Below are 17,896 nucleotides of genomic sequence, written 5' to 3' on the forward strand. Positions count from 1 at the left end.
ATATATGAATATACATGTCAATATAGTTTATGATTTAAAATAGAGAGAGAGAGAGAGAGAGAGAGAGAGAGAGAGAGAGAGAGAGAGAGAGAGAGAGAGAGAGAGAGAGAGAGAGAGAGAGAGAGAGAGAGTTTAAAAATCAAGGGTTTATCTTTTTATAATTGAGTGCGAACACAACAAGCAAACGGCACCTCCTTTCGGAAAGATATGGACAAATGTTATTTGAATAAAACGAAAATGTTAGATTTGAGCTTCGTCGGTGTCCGTCGTTACAAAAGTTGCTTAGCAACAGCCGGTAACAACATAGCGTCTTAACCGAAGTTGGCCTGAAAGTTCAGACACTCAAGGTAAGCCAAATGTTCTTCTAAGTCATCAAACTTAAATATATATTTAAACAGGGAACGTTTCAGACAGATAGACAAACATTCCAATGACACATTATGACTTTAGAGTGCTAGCCTGTTAGCTTCAGAGCCTCATTGACAACGTTTTAACGGGTTAACTCCTCTTAAAAAAAAAAAAAAAAAAAAAAAAAGACATCTGCTGAGTTTCTTACCTAAACGAGTGGCCGGCATGTCGGTGCCTTTCTGCAACACCGAACTGAGGATCCCACGTGGATTTGGTGCCGTCTTGGAAGGCCTGGTCCGAGAAATCCTACGTGACCAACCTGGCGACATTCCCAAATATGCTGCCCTCTACTTCAAACGTCTTCTCGGCCAAAGAGAAGGTGATACGCTTTGGATTTGTTCATTGGCGTTATTTGCCGCGAAGTGTCACAGCAGCACAATTAAACGATTTGCAAATGCTTACCTGTTCTGGCTTGCAGGTACTGGCGTGGACCCAGTTGAGTGGGCTGCCAGCCTGGAAGATAGATTTGACAACGACCGCGCATTTCAGGCCAGTTGGTGCTAAATCAAAGTCGGCTGTGATTGATGGCACCTTTTATCTTGCTCATTAGGCTTCTCTATGTGTGCCTATGTTGCTGCAATTCTTTAACAATTACTTTAACTTTGTATTGTTCCCCTGTAGGCTGTTCCTCAAGAAGGGCCTGAAACAGAAGTCGCAATAACTGAGTGAGTTTAATTTTTGTAGCAGTAAATGCATAATATATTGCTTTTGACATATGTGTAATGGTCATGATTGAATGGATCTAATAAGGCAGAAATGAATCAAATAAAGTGCCAATTGCCAAGTCCCAAATGATTAAAGTTTGGGGGGTAAATGAGCTTTGAAATTAAGATTTTTTTAAATTAATTGTTACATAAACTGGATGCATATTATTAAGATGTTCATATTAACTCATTCACTCCCAGTGACAAGTATACTTGTCAAATATAATTTTTCAGAGTGGGGATAGATGGGAAGAATCTCATTATGCTACACTGTAAATGTCAAACTTGGAAACAACTTTACTGATGCCTAACCACTGGTAGATGACATCATTGCCCCATGTTATACGAAATAAACACAGTTTCAGAGTCCATGGGAGAAATGGCTGTATTTTGGCAAAACTACATTTTTCTACTGTCAATTATAAAAGAACGGGACTGGGCAAAAAGTATTCTATTCTATTCTGTCGTTTGGTAGATTTGGCTGATATATAATTATTGAAGGTAATAGCGCGTGGGTATCGAAGATTTTATAATTTTCTAAAATGGCTGGTAGTGAAAGAGTTTTAATTGTAACATTCTGTCAAAGTGAAGTGTCAAGACTACATTTGGTTTTTTTTCTTCTAGAGAAAAAACATCTGAGCTACAAGCTGAAGAAGGGTTAGGGTTAGAGCATGCTCAGTCAGCTGAGTCCGCACAACCTCAAGTCTCAGCAGCACCTTCTGATCAAGTTGATCCAACTGAGGCTCAAACTGAGAAAGCTCAGGATGTATCTCAGTCTGAGACACAGAGTGGAGTCTCAGGGGGAGAAGAGAGCGCTGAAGCTGGAGAGACTGAGGAAGTGGCTCAGGAGGCGGCTGTAGAAGTGGCTACCGAAGAGGCTCAGGAAGAAGCTCAGGAGATGACGGAAGGAGGCGCCGAGGAGGATGCGGAAGGGGGCGCCGAGAGGGATCTTGTAGGGGGCGCTGAGGAGGAAGCTGAAGAGGATGTTGAAGTTGGCACCGAGGTTGACACTGAAGTTGACGCCGAGGCGGACACTGAAGTTGGCGCCGAGGTTGACACTGAAGTTGACGCCGAGGCGGACACTGAAGTTGGCGCCGAGGTGGACACTGAAGTTGACGCCGAGGCGGACACTGAAGTTGGCGCCGAGGTGGACACTGAAGTTGGCGCCGAGGTGGACACTGAAGTTGGCACCGAGGTTGACACTGAAGTTGACGCCCAGGCGGACACTGAAGTTGGCGTCGAGGTGGACACTGAAGTTGGCGCCGAGGTGGACACTGAAGTTGGTGCCGAGGTGGACATTGAAGGCGGCGCCCAGGAGGATACTGAAGGAGACGCCGAGGTGGAAACTGCCGAGCTTGGCGACGCAGACACCACCAAAGGTGAAGTCACAGTTGATGATAATGAAGTAGATGATAATTCCCAGGCTGCTGATGAGGAGAGAACAGAAGAAGCGCAGCCTCAAAGCGAAACCCTTGACGCGGAACAAGAAGCTGAAGATCAGGCTGAAAAGTCGAATGAGGTGGAAGCTGCGGAGCTCGGAGAAACAGAGACAACTACAGAGGATGCCACAGTTGAAGGTAATGAAGATGATGGTAATTCACAGGCTGCTGAGGAGGAGAGAACAGAAGAAACCGAAGAAATACAGCCTCAAAGCGAAAACCTTGTTGAGGAACCAGAAGCTGAAGATCAGACTGAAAAACCAAATGAGGAGGAAGGAGCAGTAACCGAGGCTCCTACTGAGGTAGATGACCAATCAGCTGACGTGGAAGGAAATTTAGAGAGCAGCGCTGAACCGACAGAAAGTTCCTTGGTTGAGGTTGACCCTGCGGAGACGCCACTGGCCGAGCAAAGTGATGGCATGGAAAACCAGCCAGGAGATGAAGGTCCAGAACAGGTTTTGGAGATGGAGACACAGGAAGAGCAAGGCAAGGATGAGCTTGAAGTGGAGGGAGGGCAAAATGACGCCACCAATGAGGGAACGGAAGGTACTTTTGAGAGTTTGGACACAATGTAAGGTATACTGTAGTAACTTTCAGTAAAAGTGAGTGGGGAACAAACAATCAAACACTCTTCATTTCAGGTGAAGAGACTGTTGAGAATGTAGAGGAGGCCGGGCCAGAGGATGCACCAGAACCCACTGATTAGAAGGAGATGAGGTAATGTTTTATTCTGTCATGGTCTTAATAATGACAAATCACCATAACGGTAGGACAACTTGCACAATCTGGTAAGATCCGATGCCAGAGCCGTTGCAATTACAGATTATGTCTTTACAAACAAAAACAAAAAATGCTCAGTTTTGATTGGCACTGATTCACAATCAGCCAATCAGAAAAGAAAGGTAATGTTAATTAGTACTCATCAAATACATGAGCATTTTATAATTCTGACGTATTGTTAATAGAATCATATTTTTTTTTTTTAATGTGAAATTTAAAGCGCAAATTGTAATTTGCCCATTGGAATTAAGCCTTTATTCCAATGGAATGCTATTCAACGTTATCCAGTGAGTTCTAATGTCAACAAATATTAAACGTTAATTGCACAAGCAATAATAAAAGCAACATAACAACGGTATTTTCTACGGTTGCTATTATTAAAAATGAGCGTGGTCTGTGGTAAGCACTAAGCACCCTTAATACAATACAGAGATGAATTGTTCCAATGGTAATTACTTGTTATCGGGGTGTTGTATTCATTTAACAATATGTGTTTAACAACGTCTCGTTTATCAGCGCCTTGAGAGCATGGATTCAATCAGCTGTTCCTGGAGAGCCTGTGCGGTAATTAAAAGAGTCACTCAGTTATGCGTTGGTTAAATCATTGCGAAACAACTCAGAGAATGGCTCTAATTGAGGTCATTAATTATATATAGTCTTTTAAATATCGGCATGTCTTTTTATATGATGTGTTTGACGTATATTCAAATTGGGTGTTAAAAGTAGAGCCCAACTGGTACTGTTTTTTTTAGGCCCATTCCGATATTTGACAGGAAGCTATGCAGACATTCGTCACAACACCCAATTTCAGTTACCAATTGTATACATTTTAGTCTGAGCGTTTTGATAAATTAGAAGCGGTTTATAAAGTGGCAAGTGTATGCTGACTGTGATTTAACATTAACTAGTCTGTGATTTGACTTACAATAAGTTAAAAATACTTTTTTATTCTTATTTAAATAAAAAAAAACAAAAAAAAAACAAAACAAAAAAACTTGCATTTGAACAGGAGTGTCATGACATCCATCATATGAACACCATATTTAATTAGTCTATATTTAAAGCATGGGGACAACATGCAAACACTACACAGAAGGTCCAGATCTGAGATTTGAATTCCAAACCTCAGAACTTTGTGGCATGCTAGCAACTAGCGCACCTTTCAGGATAAGGTCAGTGAAGCTGTATTGTACGACATTTATAGTTTTAATACAGCACTTAACAATACAACAATACATTTAGTTTTGTCATGTGATTTTAGACCTGGCCTGTACATTTGAGACCTGTTGCTGACTCCCTCTCCCCAATCACCTCTTTCTGCTTTGTCCTCCGGCTTCATCTTCTTCGTCTTCCATATGATCATGGATGTCAGCCTGGATCCCACCCTGTAGGCCCAGGTGGTGATATTGTCCTCTTCCTCCTGTGGCCAGCCACGTTCCTCTCGCTGAGAGGACCATGGCATGATGGGATGCGCATGTTTTTATTCTGATCAAGAAAGAGCTGTGCGCTGAGTGTTTACGCTCATGAGGTCAGTAACCCACTTTGCTTTCAGTTTTTCTCTCCATTTCTCCTTTTGTTATGTGACTGAGTCAGCCTATTTAGAATGCATTTGCTTTTTTTGTTTTGTTTATCAACCAGACATAGCATTAGTTTCACATGCACAATCTTCTGTCAAAAGATCCAAAACAAGATCTTTATTTGAAATTCTTCCAACAGCCACATATGACTTTTAAAACAGACAGATGGGTAAGATCATGAGGTAGAAATTATTTTGTTATGTATATGTACAAAATCTAATAATGCTATTTTTTATATTAGATTGTTTATAATGACTTGAATTCTAATTAATTCACCTATAGCAAAATAAATAAATGTTATATCATCAGTGTCTAACAGAAACCTCCTATGTTCAGATTTGGTCAATATCTTATTTTATTCTCAAATCAATATTATTGGCCAGTCCCCTATTAGGTCTTATTTATACAACTATTGGCCAAGCTTGATGATGCAATGTTAATAGCTCCTCAAACATGCTGTCTGTGTTGTTTCAGTTTCCTAAAAGTACAGATTTTGAGATGTGATTTTTCCGCCTGACACCAGTGATATAGAAAATGATTCTAAATCATAACATATTTCACTTTATTTACATTAAACCAATTAAAGGGGACGTCAACTAAAAAAAATATATATTGACATTTATATGTTCTATCCAGCCCCACTAGTTGTGGGCATTCCCACATGTTATTGTGATTTTTATTCTCCACACTTTTTTGCCACATAACAACTCCCACATAATACTTCCAATTTACACTGTTCAAATTTCAACTAGCTTCAGAAATTGACGCCTCCTGGTGTATATATCGTCTGATTCCACATTACTTACAGTATTTGCACAATTTGAATGTTTAATATCAACTTTTTCCCATTCATTTTCAATGGGACATTGAGCTTTTTCTAAGTATCACTTTCCACGCCCACTTCCATACATATAACTTATCATCATTACCAGGTGTCTGATTCTGCTTGGTGGCACAGTTGGTAAAGCGCACTGTCCAGTAACCAGGAGGTCAGACTAGTGACTAGGACCAGACTAGTGAGGTCACATATAACATATTATTGTAAAATATTTAAGGTTGATTTCCCCTTTAACAAATTTGAATTGACAAATGAATATTGGTTTATTTCCACACTATATGTTGAAGGATCAGTTGAACATGTGATTTGAGGCCCTTCCTCGTGGTCATATAACCGTAATTCCCTTAGTTACTAATGGCTCCGAATTTGAGAGGCACCTCTGCTGCGCCCACAGATTGAGACTTGATTGAGACGTCCATCATCACCTGAAGTCGGCGTGTTAGCATTTTCGCCGCCGTCGCACTTGGCCCCCTCGTCTGATTTGCCTGGATCAGCGAGCGCGCCTCCAATCGAGTACAGTGGTGGAGCAGGAAGAGTTGCTGAGAACGTTGCCATGGTAACGCCTCGCTACTCATCCTGCGTTCTCATCGTGGAATTAATAGGAGATGGTGATGTTGATTGTTGCCAGGCATGGTGTGTAATAGTAATCTGACTAACAGCCAACACTTTGCATGTGTTTGACTTTTTTTGGGCTATTTTGTGTAGTTTGGCAACTCTTCTCTCACTAACTTGCACATTTCATCTGCTGTACTAAAACCACCTCTTAGCAAGCCTTTAACTCGGTGTTTACTCACAATAGAGAAGTCTTGATTTCGGCTGCCTGATGATTGATGAAAGTATAACTGAATTTGAGTCATCAGAGAGAACTCGAGCGTGAGGCTCGGCTAACGTGGGAATCATTTAGCAAAGCAGCAGTGGAAGAACGAGCGCGAGAGATGGAACTCAGATTAATGGCTGTTTCTCTGCCCCTGCATCTTGTCTCTGAGGCTGGCAGTGGCGTGTGGGCGGCCTCACCAGCTGGGATCAGAGGGATGGAGAAGGCTGTTAGCTCACGCTGCCTTTAATACATTTATAACACCGCCCAGCGCAACTCCGCTGGTTTTATTTTTGCACTGTTACTAGCTGGAATTGGAAGTTTGAAATGATTAGTTGATGCACATTTCTGCGTCGGGATTTGTTGTCGGCGTCTGTTCGCTTGCATGTATGCGTGACGGCAAACATCTGTATGACTTTACATTGTTGTATGTACACTTAATGAGGAATGTGAGAGCATTAAGTCAGTAACCTTAATGAGGCTGAAAAGACAGAACACATGCTGACATGTTTATAGAAGGTCCCCCCCATACTGCCTCCCTCCCACTCTCTCTCTCTCTCTCTCTCTCTCTCTCTCTCTCTCTCTCTCTCTCTCTCTCTCTCTCTCTCTCTCTCTCGCTCTCGCTCTCGCTCTCGCTCTCTTCCTCTGTGGGTGAGCGAATGTTACTGAGCATGCAATGATTGTTAGTTAGAGCCAGCGAGGCATCTGTATATAAGCAGAGAGTGACTTATAGAGAGTGACAGTGACACATTAGGGCCACCTGACGACCGAGGTAATCTCTGAGAGTTTAGACATGGACTGCCACAATGTGAGTAATATTTTCATGTTAACTTTATTTTTTAGTTTTTGCACATACTACTTTGTTTTTTTTGTTTTTTTTATTTGTTGTTGTTTCTTTGTTTTTACTTAGTTGCTGAGCTTCGCATGCTCACATCGCCGTGTGCTGTTTACTCGCTTCACCCTTTGTTGAACTCTGAGAGGTGCAATCAGAAAGCTTCAAACAGCTTGCCTAATTATGCACATTTCATCCTAAGGGGATTGCATGAGATTTTGAAGCACGGTATTTTGAAATATCGTGTCAAATGGTTTGGATAAACAACACAATCCCACTCAGTGGTTTCCTTCTCCCAGAGTTGGCAGCTGAGTGAGCAGTCAGACACAGAGGCTAATGAATGCTGGCTGCACAGGTGGGTGGTCGTCCTCCCACACTGGAGGGTGTTACACCGGAGACGTGATGCAGCGGGGCCACGGTGGGCTCACTTTGTGGGCTGCTTTGTGTGAAATGTCAATCTGATTCCCTTAGCAATGCTCTGGGTTGTTTGCGCCACAGAATTTGAATGGATGTTTACATAAGTTGTCAACAGCCTCGGCGACATGCCGCTGACACTTTTCAGAATTTCTCTTCCGCCTACCACGTCTCCTTCGGGACACTAGATGCTGACTGAAATGGATGCGGTTGTCATTTTTCAGGGTCATCCTTTTTAACATGCCTGGGTGCAGAGCCATAACTTTTGTTTTTATTTGTATCTCCTTATTTTCATAGCTGAATCTCATACTTTTACATGTAGTCAATAACCCATTCAAAATCTAAACATTGGTAATATTCGGGTTTTGAAAGGCCACGTAAACACATGCAAAACTCTGAAAATGCTATTATTCAGGTTTTTAAAAAAAAAACTCGACCCCATGAGTTATCTCTTTTCTAACCCGAATATTTGGTCATATAAACGTATCGGGTTAGCCTCCTTGGAATGGAACTTTGGTTTGTGTTCTGCGCGTACTTTACTTGCAAGAAATCTTGGCCTGAACTACTTGTATGTGTGGCAGCCATTTTAGGTTTACACATTCTAAATGAGTACGGAAGCGTAGAGCTGCCAATGTGGAGTAAACATTTTTGGCTGGTGAGTATGTTCGAACATACTCACAAATATGTTCAAACATACTTGCAAATATGTTCGAAGATAGTCGCAAATACGTAATAAGTCACAGACACGGCAGACATAATAAATCGTAAAAGTTACGAATGAACACTTTTTTTGTTCCTTAATTTTCTAATGAATTGGTAATGTGGCCCAAATGCCTAAAAAATGGGGTTTTGTTTTCACTCACGCATGCACAAATAATACCCCGTGGCATTAAGGGAAGGTATGCTAATTTTGTAGGATGTAGCCTACAAGTACGTTCGAACATATTTGCGAGTATGTTCAAATATGTTTGCAAGTATGTTCAACCATATTTGCGAGTATGTTTGAACGTATTTCAATACGTTCTTCGAACATATTTGCAAGTATGTTCGAACATATTTGCAAGTATGTTCGAACATACTCGCCAGCCAAAAATGTTTCCTCCACATTGGCAGCTCTACGCTTCCGTAAAATAAGCCTAACGTGAGTACTACATTTATTTGCCCATGGCCTTTTTTGGTTATTTTCTATGTTATGGCACAGTAAAATAAAGTGTATTGCACATCCACTACAGTAGATGGCAGTAAAGGGGGTGTACCAAAAAGGTTAGAACCAATGAACACGTATATGTGTCTATATAAGTCAGTGTGGCCCATACCTTACCGGATATGCACAATTAGAGGTCAACAAAAATCACACAACATAGCAACGCAGGACAGAGCCACACTTTTGGAGCAAGGAGGAATCAGACTATGTTATTAGGGCTATTTATATTGAAATAGCAGCACAAGCTGCCCCAAAAGTCACAAAACGCTTCCTTTTTTGCTTTTCCAAGTATCACTCAGATGCGAGTCCATCAGAATTTCACAGTTTAGGATTTCAAACTGTTCCACCAATTTACCCTATTCATGGCTAGCTTCTCAAAACGGGACCTGTTCTTTACAAATCACGCAGCAGAAAAACTGATACTTCTACCACAAAAAACAACCACCTCGTAGAGCAGGCGGTCACTCAAAGCCAGGGAAAGTATCTGGAAGGCTGCACTGGAACGCAACATCAACAACAGCTCGATTAGGCCGATCCTTTGGAGAGCGGTAAAGCTTTTCTCCTACCAACTTTAGGCTGTCGAGCATCATAATCTTCCGCTTGAGGTCTTTGAGCAACCTGAAGTCGGTACGGGAAAAGCTTTATCATTCTGAAGTATTCGCTGAATTGAGCTTTTGTTGATGCGGAGAAACTAAAGCTTCTCAAACTGGCATTGAAACGCAAGTCTGGGAGATCAATTTTTTTTATGCCGAGTGACAATTGTGCAACTATGCTTCAATGTCAGTTGGCGAGCGACGGGCAAGGTAATGGTATGCTGACAAAAACTGCAAACGGCCTCACATCTGTCCGAATAATACCTGAAAGAAAATGGAAAAAATAAAGTGTATTGTGACTTTTGGGACAACCTGCACTTTATTAGTTGATAGCGACCATAATATAGTATTATCTGTTACGTCTCCCTATGTTGTTTCTGATTAATGTAACAAAAAAGCCTGTTTTAAAAAAATTAAAAAAAAATGAGAAAATGGGCATACACTACACTGTAAATAGGCCAACTCAGTCACACAGAATACGATGAGGATAAATGGAGAAAAAAAAAAAAAATAGAGCTTGGTTACTGACCTCTTGGGTGTATAACCACTCAGCACACATCTCTCGCTATCAAAATAAAAAGCAGGCATTTAATTAATGTTCCATCATGCTACGGTCCTCTCAGCAGGAGGAACGCAACAGACCCCAGGAGGAGGAGGACATCATGGACATCCCGCTGGATGACCCCGAGGCCAACAGGGCAGCCGCCAAGATCCAGGCTGGCTTCCGTGGCCACATGACCCGTAAGAAGATGAAGCCGGAGGACAAAGCAGAAGGAGAGGAGGTGAGGTGACAACGTAATGCTCCTAAAAAGACTGAATTTCTAAGAGAAAGCTGTATTATTAGGCTACATTCAAACTGTGCAATCCCAGTGGAACAGTTTAAGTCTTCTTTTAAAGGCATCCAATTTAACACATGCCGATGTTACTGTAACCTTATTTCATGTTACGTCATGGACCAGCACACAATTTGAAATCCATCCATAATTAATTACACCAATTAGAGCCCACCCTATGCGTTATGTTATGTGTGATTAACGCAACGCATAACCGACTGACTCATTTAATTACCCCATAGGCCAGTGGTGTCAAACTCATGTCAGCTCAGGGGCCGCATGGAGGAAAATATATGACCAAGTGGGCCGCATCGGTAAAATAACGGTAATAGAACTGAACTCTTTTACTGCCACACATTAAAGAAAAAACTTTGATATGACAGCGGCTTTGATCATTGACGAAAAGAGAGACAATGCTTCCATCTGCTGGCCATGGTTTAGAGTGTTTTAGATTCCACAACCCATTGACCAGGCAGCGCTGCACTTAGACATTGGAGGGGGGGAGAAAAAAAAAAAAATGTTTTAACGTTGATTTTACTGATTGTTATTAAACGTTTTTGGCGGTCAAAGAGTTAAAAACGATTGCTGTCAATTAGACGCAGATTTTCGCTATTTGTGTGCCAGCCCAAAATTATGGAGCTCAACTGTCATCATATTGTTCCAAAAAAGAATACAAATGCAAATGGAACAGAGTCCTGGACGTGTTAAATCGACGTGTTTTTCATATGTATTGTTCCCAGAATGCATTGCGTGGTGCAGGTAATGACGTTATAAGGACACTAATCCTTGTCATATTGATTTGTGTTAACTTACCAGGAATTGAATTTGTGTCGTATTTAACACGTTTGTTGGTCTAATGATAAAAATAAATAAATACATTAATAATAATAATAATAATAATAATAATAATAATAATTAAACAAACCGTAACTTTACGTTGTGTGTAAAATAATGACATCCAGGACGATTTCCCCCGTACAGGGACTGCTTGTGAAGTTACAAATTTGATATATTTTGATTGTGGCCGACTGATTCATTAGTCCGACATTACAATTTATTTATTTTTTTTTAACTTTACAAAATTATCTCGCGGGCCGGATTAAACCCCTTTGCGGGCCTGATCCGGCCCGCGGGCCTTATGTTTGACACCACTGCCATAGGCGCTCCAGCAGCACTTGATTGAATCCTCACTCTTAAAGCGCCGATAAATGAACCTGCTTCTCGACACATTGTTCCATCACAAGAGAGATGTTACAGAAATGTTAATCGAGTCGCTGCTCCCCAGAAGATGTTAAAAATGCAAAAAGGTTGAACATGTATTTGTGGTTGTATGGGCAAGCAAAGGCAATGCAAAGTGACGGGCAACCTTGGATTGTGCTCCATATACGGCATGTAAAATCAAACCATTCGAAACACAAAACCATTTCACCCACAAATTCTTATAATATATAATTAGAAACATAGGGGTGCTATTTTTTAGTTGTTTTTTATTTTTTATTTTTTTTTTATGAGCTGTCATTGAGTTTGTTTGGCACAAATGCTGTTTGGTGGCAATGAACTCAACTCATTTCATAACATGCAGGAGGAGTTTGATCAGAAGATGAACAATTACTAAAAAAAAATAATAATAATAATTAAAAAAAAAACTCCCAGTTGAAGTTTACATGAAGAAGAAATACACATGTATTTTCGAATATACTGTACTCGCAAATATGTTCATACTTGTTAGCTAAATGATACAAACCTAGCATATTTCCCATAATGCCACGGGGTTTTACTTGCACATGCACTAGCGGAAAAAAACAACACATTTTTAAGCATTTGGCCCACATTATACCAGTATGTTCAGAAATTAAGTAAAAAAAAATAAAACATTGTTTAATCCTACCTTTTATAATGTATTGTTTTGTCTGCAATGGATGATTTAGGTTCAGGAATTTTTCCCATAATGCCATGGGGATCTATAACCTGTATCATAATGAGACTGTTTGTAGCATTTAGCCCACAAACACGTTCGAACATATTTGCAAATATGTTCGAGCTTATTTGTGAATATGTTTGATTGTACTTGCGAGTATGTTTGAACCTATTTCCAAGTACTTTTGAATGTATTCGAATATGTTTGTACTCGCAATATGATTGTACTCGCAAATCTGCTCATGCCGATGGTTCAGGTTCGATTCCTGACAAACAATAAATCATGCAAGCTGTTGAGTCACAACAACATGGATCATATTTTTTTCATATCTTCAGCATGGGCTTCAGAAGACTATAAAAACTGTCTGGGTAGGGAAAATGTCGCCGTTAGCAACCTTGGCAACAAAAGACCTACCAATAGTTGCGTCAAACCCACTTGCTGGCTGCTTTTATTGTATTTAGCAGATGTATTTATAGTTGCAGGTGTTGCAGCCATTCTATATGCTTGAGTGGGCCAAGCAGAATTAATGAACCTGTCATACTGAATCTGGAGGCTACCGAACACCTCCCTCTGGGCGAGACCCCCTTTTCGCAACAGATTTTTATTTTATTTTTTTTTAGTTTATGCAGTCACGCGTCACTTGGGCAGCAGTGTCTAAATACCATAAGAAAGCAAGTCAAGCATGAAGATATGCAAAAATAACACAAGTAAAAGTTACATAATGTTATATTCCAAACAATGTTCTGTGTGTGAATCTGTACTGGTGCTAATAATTATAATAATACATTAAAGGTGCATTAGTAAATAAGTGCAATGATGGGTTCACTTATATGCCACAGAGGTCATCTATTATGCAAGCCCGTTGCATAACTTGCATTTAAAGCAACGATAGCCTTTTCGCACTGCGCTTATTAGGGTTGAACAGTTAATTGAATTCAAATTGACATTGCAGTGTACTAGAATGCAATTTTAAAATGGCAAAAGCTATCTATATTTTTGTTCCCCTGTCTCTAATTAATATGTGGGCCTGTATCGAATGGCCTGCAGACAGGCATGTGTATTGTATTTATACATTTATATAGCATCTAGATCAATTCAGTGCTTTAGTGCACTCCACATATTTACATATATCATTGTTACATGACCCCTCCGTGAGCCGGCACCTTAACGTGGTGGAGGGGTTTGCGTGTCCCAATGATCCTAGGAGCTATGTTCATCACCTGTGCTGAAGAAGTAGGTAACCAATCATGGCTCAATTTACTGACCAAACCCAGAAAACTGGTGAGCCATAATTGGCTGTTACCTACTTCCTCAGCACAGGTGATGTCATCATCAGTCGACATCAAGTAGAAAAATTACTTTTTAAAGCTTCTAATTGTACATGAAAAAAATAAAGTTATCAAATTCATTCTGGACAAAATATGAACTTTTTACTGCTGAAAATGAGTCGTGTGCCTTTAATAAAGACATTTCAACAATAATAATTGGTAATAGTTGCAGTTTAGATTTTTTTTTCCAGTAAAAATGGATACCTGTTCCAAATATATTTTATTGGCCTCCTTGACTAGTACTACTAATAATCTAAGTCAAGGAAGGAATTCTAGCATAAACATTACCTTATAAGACCAAAACATGTATGCATAATAAATCTTATTGTTTATGTTTTGCTAAAAATGAGAAGATGACCTTGAAAAACAATTGCAATATTAAAGACAGAAAAAAACAATTAGATTATTTTTCAGAATTGTTCATCCGTAGCACTTAGCATGCATCGTGTACGGCAGGGGTGGCGAGATCCGGTCCTCGAGGGCCGCAGTCCTGCCTGTTTTGGATATTTCCCTTCTTCAACACAGCTGATTCATGATCAGCTCATCAGCAAGCTCTGCAGAAGCCTGATAACGAGCCTGTTAATTGGAATCAGCTGCACTTCGAGTAGGGAAATCTATAAAACCTGCAGGACTCCGGCCCTCGAGGACCGCAGTTTGCCACCCCTGGTGTACGGCCATCCAACCTATTAATTTTGTATGCATTGCTGCGGTTCGACCGGCACACTTGTACCTGCCAGCGCGCTCGGAACGTTAGGAGGCTGAATGATTGCAGGGTGAAAACGGCGAGCGATTTTGGCGGCGTTATACAGTGACAACTGCCTAGAAAAGAAAGCAAGGAAAGGGTGAAGACACAAGACAGATGATGTGACTATGCAAGTGTGTATGCCGCTTTAGTTTGGCTTTCTTTTTGGAATCTGAAAACACGTAAGGTTAACCATTGTCTCAGAATGTCTTAGTCATCTTTATAACTTCCACTGGACTTGTATTTTACCCCAAACATCCACAGTAGCCTCTGACCTCGATAACAAACAGCGTCTGTGCTGTTGCTGTTCTGACATACTTAAACTCCACTCGCCTGTTTCCGTTTTTAGAGGCAGGAAGATCGGGGACAGTAGAGAGCGATGACGCGGCTGTGCCAGAGCAGTGACGCCCCTGACCTGGCCTGGATGAAGAAAGAGAGAGAAGTGGGGAAAGGTGAAGCAACGTAGCAAGCAAGTATGGTTGGCTGGCACAAGCTGGCGAAGTTGGTTTTCAGGCGCACCTATTTAAACACAGAAGTCTCCTTTCTTTTCTTCTTCAACATAAATTTAGCAGTAGAAACAACAAAGTGAGGATGTGTTGTTTTTTGATTCTTTTTTTTTTTCTTTTCGTGAACTTTAACACTTCCCCAGCAGTCTTCATCAGATGTCAGTACAGATGTCTTTGACCCAGAATTGGCAACTCACTTGCATGTACTTGTGAAAGTTCTGCTCATGTGCTAGTTTTAGATGATCTGTGAATGTGACAATGAATGTCCTCCAAATGCATATCAGGGCTTATTTTTGGATGGTCTGTGTATAAACCGTGTGCATCAGCAGTAGACCTCTGTGGCTTAAATTATTGGTGGTTTGTGCGTTGTTTTATGATATGCTTGTATCTTAATATTTATCTGTTGACTCGCTGGCTTAATTCATTAAAGATTAAAAAATATCCCCTAAAATATAGTTTCTAGTTTTTTGGTATTTTTTTCTACAATTCTACTGGTATACAATTGTAAACTGTTAGAACAGTCAGTATGCAGTATATGGGTCTTTTTTTTCTAGCATTTGGTACAGCTCCTTAAATAATTATTCAATTTAATTTTTTTGCAAGTAAAGGTTAAATAAAAATTGTGCCAAAATAAAACTGCACTCATTTAAAAAGTTAAATCCAACTGAACTGTACTTGAGCAGTGATTCTTTTGCACACCACTAGAGGGAGCACATGTACAAGTAGTACCACACTGAGAATCACTGCTCTGTCTTATGTACAGCATGTGGTAAAAGCTCTGTTTTAAACTTCATTCATCAAAAAAAAAAGTATTTTTTTTTTTTTTTAAGTTCACAACAGCAACATTTTAAAATAACAAAATATTTAAGTTAAGATAAGTCAAACTTGTCTGCAACGTTTGTGAAGTGTGTCGTTGCAGGACTTTCTTTTCTTTTGGGACCGGATCACTCTTGCAAGGCTGTTTTGTGACCTGAGACTTCCCACTTGACTAGGTTTCTTCAATGAATGAGTAATTTCACTTTTTTTTTTTAGTCTTATGTGGTTTACTTATTGCCACATGAACGTACTTTTGACATATGCTCAGTGAGTGTGATTTTTTTATTTTTTTTTTAACTTCTTGTTCCCCCTTGAAATGTTTGGAAATGCCATCAATTAATTCTAGCCTCCAAAAAAAATTGTTTATAATATTTTTAGTGAAAAAAAAGTACTTTATAAACCTAGAAATTGCACAATTAAATTGAATTTTAAAGAATTGAATGCTTTTAGCCACTGGACATTGTGATACTCCTTCTGGTGTTTGCACGTTGGCCACCTGGGGGCAGTATAATACAGATATGGAGACACGCAAAGAAGAGTTTCACAACTTCAGTGTCAATAGTCATTTTTCACCAAGGATAAAATATAAATGTGACCTTACAGCACCAAAAAGTGACTGTATCTCAAATATTGAAAAGTTGTCTGGGAAACAGCATCATTCAAGTTTTGAAATAATACTAAAAAAAAAAAAACATTATTAAACTGTGCCTAGTATCTTATACGCAAGCTATGGAATATTTCCTTGCCGCCAACAGGCTCATAAACAACCATCCTGTCCTTTATTGCATATGGCTTTTCAAATTAAACCCTGATATTTCTGCTTGGCTTGCCGAGGCAGTCTCCCGTTATGAGAAATGATCGCGAGCATCTTCAGCCTCCCAGTGCTCCCACTCAATCCGCCCACGCGCATCTGAGCCATAGCACAGCACATGGAGAAAAAAACAAAAAAAAACAGTCCTGCATACTTTCGCAAGCAGATCGCACACATGCACGTTCCTTGTTGTGTGTCCAGGTGCTAAGAAAGGACAGCCAATGTGAGTCTTCTTTCCTGCTCAGGCTGTCTTCCCTCCTCCTCCGCCGTGCTATCATAAGCATCCTCGACGGATTTTATGTGGATCTGCTTCTCTTAATTCTCCTACTCAATCCCAGAGGTGATGTGGCCACGTTCTCCTGTCGCTTTAATGACTGCGGGTGAGCAATCAATAATGTGCACACCCACTCAGTGGCGGTGAAATAATAGGAAAAAAGACATGTTTAAGGTCCTCAAATGAGTTAGCATGAGGAGCGATGTTAACTCTCTCCTGGGTGGTGATTAGGGAAGCGTGAGACGTGAAAAACAGCAGGTCAGGAAAGGAGGGAAAACAATCTAGTTTGAAAGTGGATGTGTTAGCGGCCAAAATACTTCAACTTCTGCTTAATCACTTGCAGAGTTTACATCAGCTACTCATCTTTACCAAAGGGCTAAAATGTCAGCAAATCAATAATTATCTATTTTCATAAATAATAAGATTTTGCACAATTTTTTTTTTTACAGTAACTTGAGCAATAATTGAGCAAATTATTATCCTTGACTTCTGATTTGAAAACTTGTAATCCATAAATTTGTTGTATAATGTGTATATAGACTCTAAAAAAAAAAAAGTTAAAAAAATAACCCAACTTTTGGTATTAAAAAACAAAAAACAAAATGGGCCGATCCTCTACATGGGTCTATTTGACCCAACTTTGAGTCAAGAAATGGGTCTTTTAGTGCAACGACTCATAAATGTTGGTCAGATCATTTACTTTGGTTCAAAAAATTGCATAAATGAGTTTGACACCCCGAGCTAGAGTCTTTACTTGGGTTATTATAGTTAATACCCCCCCCCCACCCCCCCTCCCAAAAAAAAAAAAAAAATCATTAACAAAATATAATAAAAAGGAAAGTCCTTTAAAAAAAAAATGAAATTACATTTTACATTTATAAAAGTAATTGTAATTAGTGCAAAATTTTTTTCATTTTTGTTAATTAATTTCATACATGATTCATACATTCTGTCAGGGTTTATTTTAAATGTATTTATTTTGGTATTACTGTTTGGCCGTAAAAAAAAAAAAAAAAAGAAATAAAGAAAGTCAAACAGTTATTTACCTTATTACACAAAACTTAG

At 39.8% G+C, this 17,896-nt stretch overlaps 1 protein-coding gene across 3 annotated transcripts; it reads left to right on the plus strand.

Moving 5' to 3' along the window:
- Positions 1-165: 165 nt before the first annotated feature.
- nrgnb (neurogranin (protein kinase C substrate, RC3) b) lies at positions 166-17,427 on the plus strand. Of its 3 annotated transcripts, XR_013287949.1 has the most exons (8): positions 166-347; positions 537-727; positions 827-897; positions 1,030-1,073; positions 1,737-3,097; positions 3,193-3,268; positions 4,704-4,859; positions 10,227-10,375. XR_013287949.1 is itself a non-coding variant. In XM_077541401.1 (7 exons), exons 2-6 carry the CDS (start codon positions 574-576, stop codon positions 3,255-3,257), a joined length of 1,695 nt encoding a protein of 564 aa, XP_077397527.1. In that variant the 5' UTR covers positions 166-347; positions 537-573; the 3' UTR covers positions 3,258-3,268; positions 16,759-17,427. The 3 variants fall into 3 exon arrangements, 2 of the variants coding, with proteins under 2 accessions (XP_077397527.1, XP_077397526.1); XM_077541401.1 differs by lacking the exons at positions 4,704-4,859; positions 10,227-10,375 and adding an exon at positions 16,759-17,427; XM_077541400.1 differs by lacking the exons at positions 4,704-4,859; positions 10,227-10,375 and adding an exon at positions 14,774-15,385 and having other exon boundaries at positions 169-347.
- Positions 17,428-17,896: the final 469 nt, after the last annotated feature.

The sequence above is a fragment of the Festucalex cinctus genome, chromosome 13 (assembly GCF_051991245.1).
Source record: "Festucalex cinctus isolate MCC-2025b chromosome 13, RoL_Fcin_1.0, whole genome shotgun sequence".
NCBI lineage: Eukaryota > Metazoa > Chordata > Actinopteri > Syngnathiformes > Syngnathidae > Festucalex > Festucalex cinctus.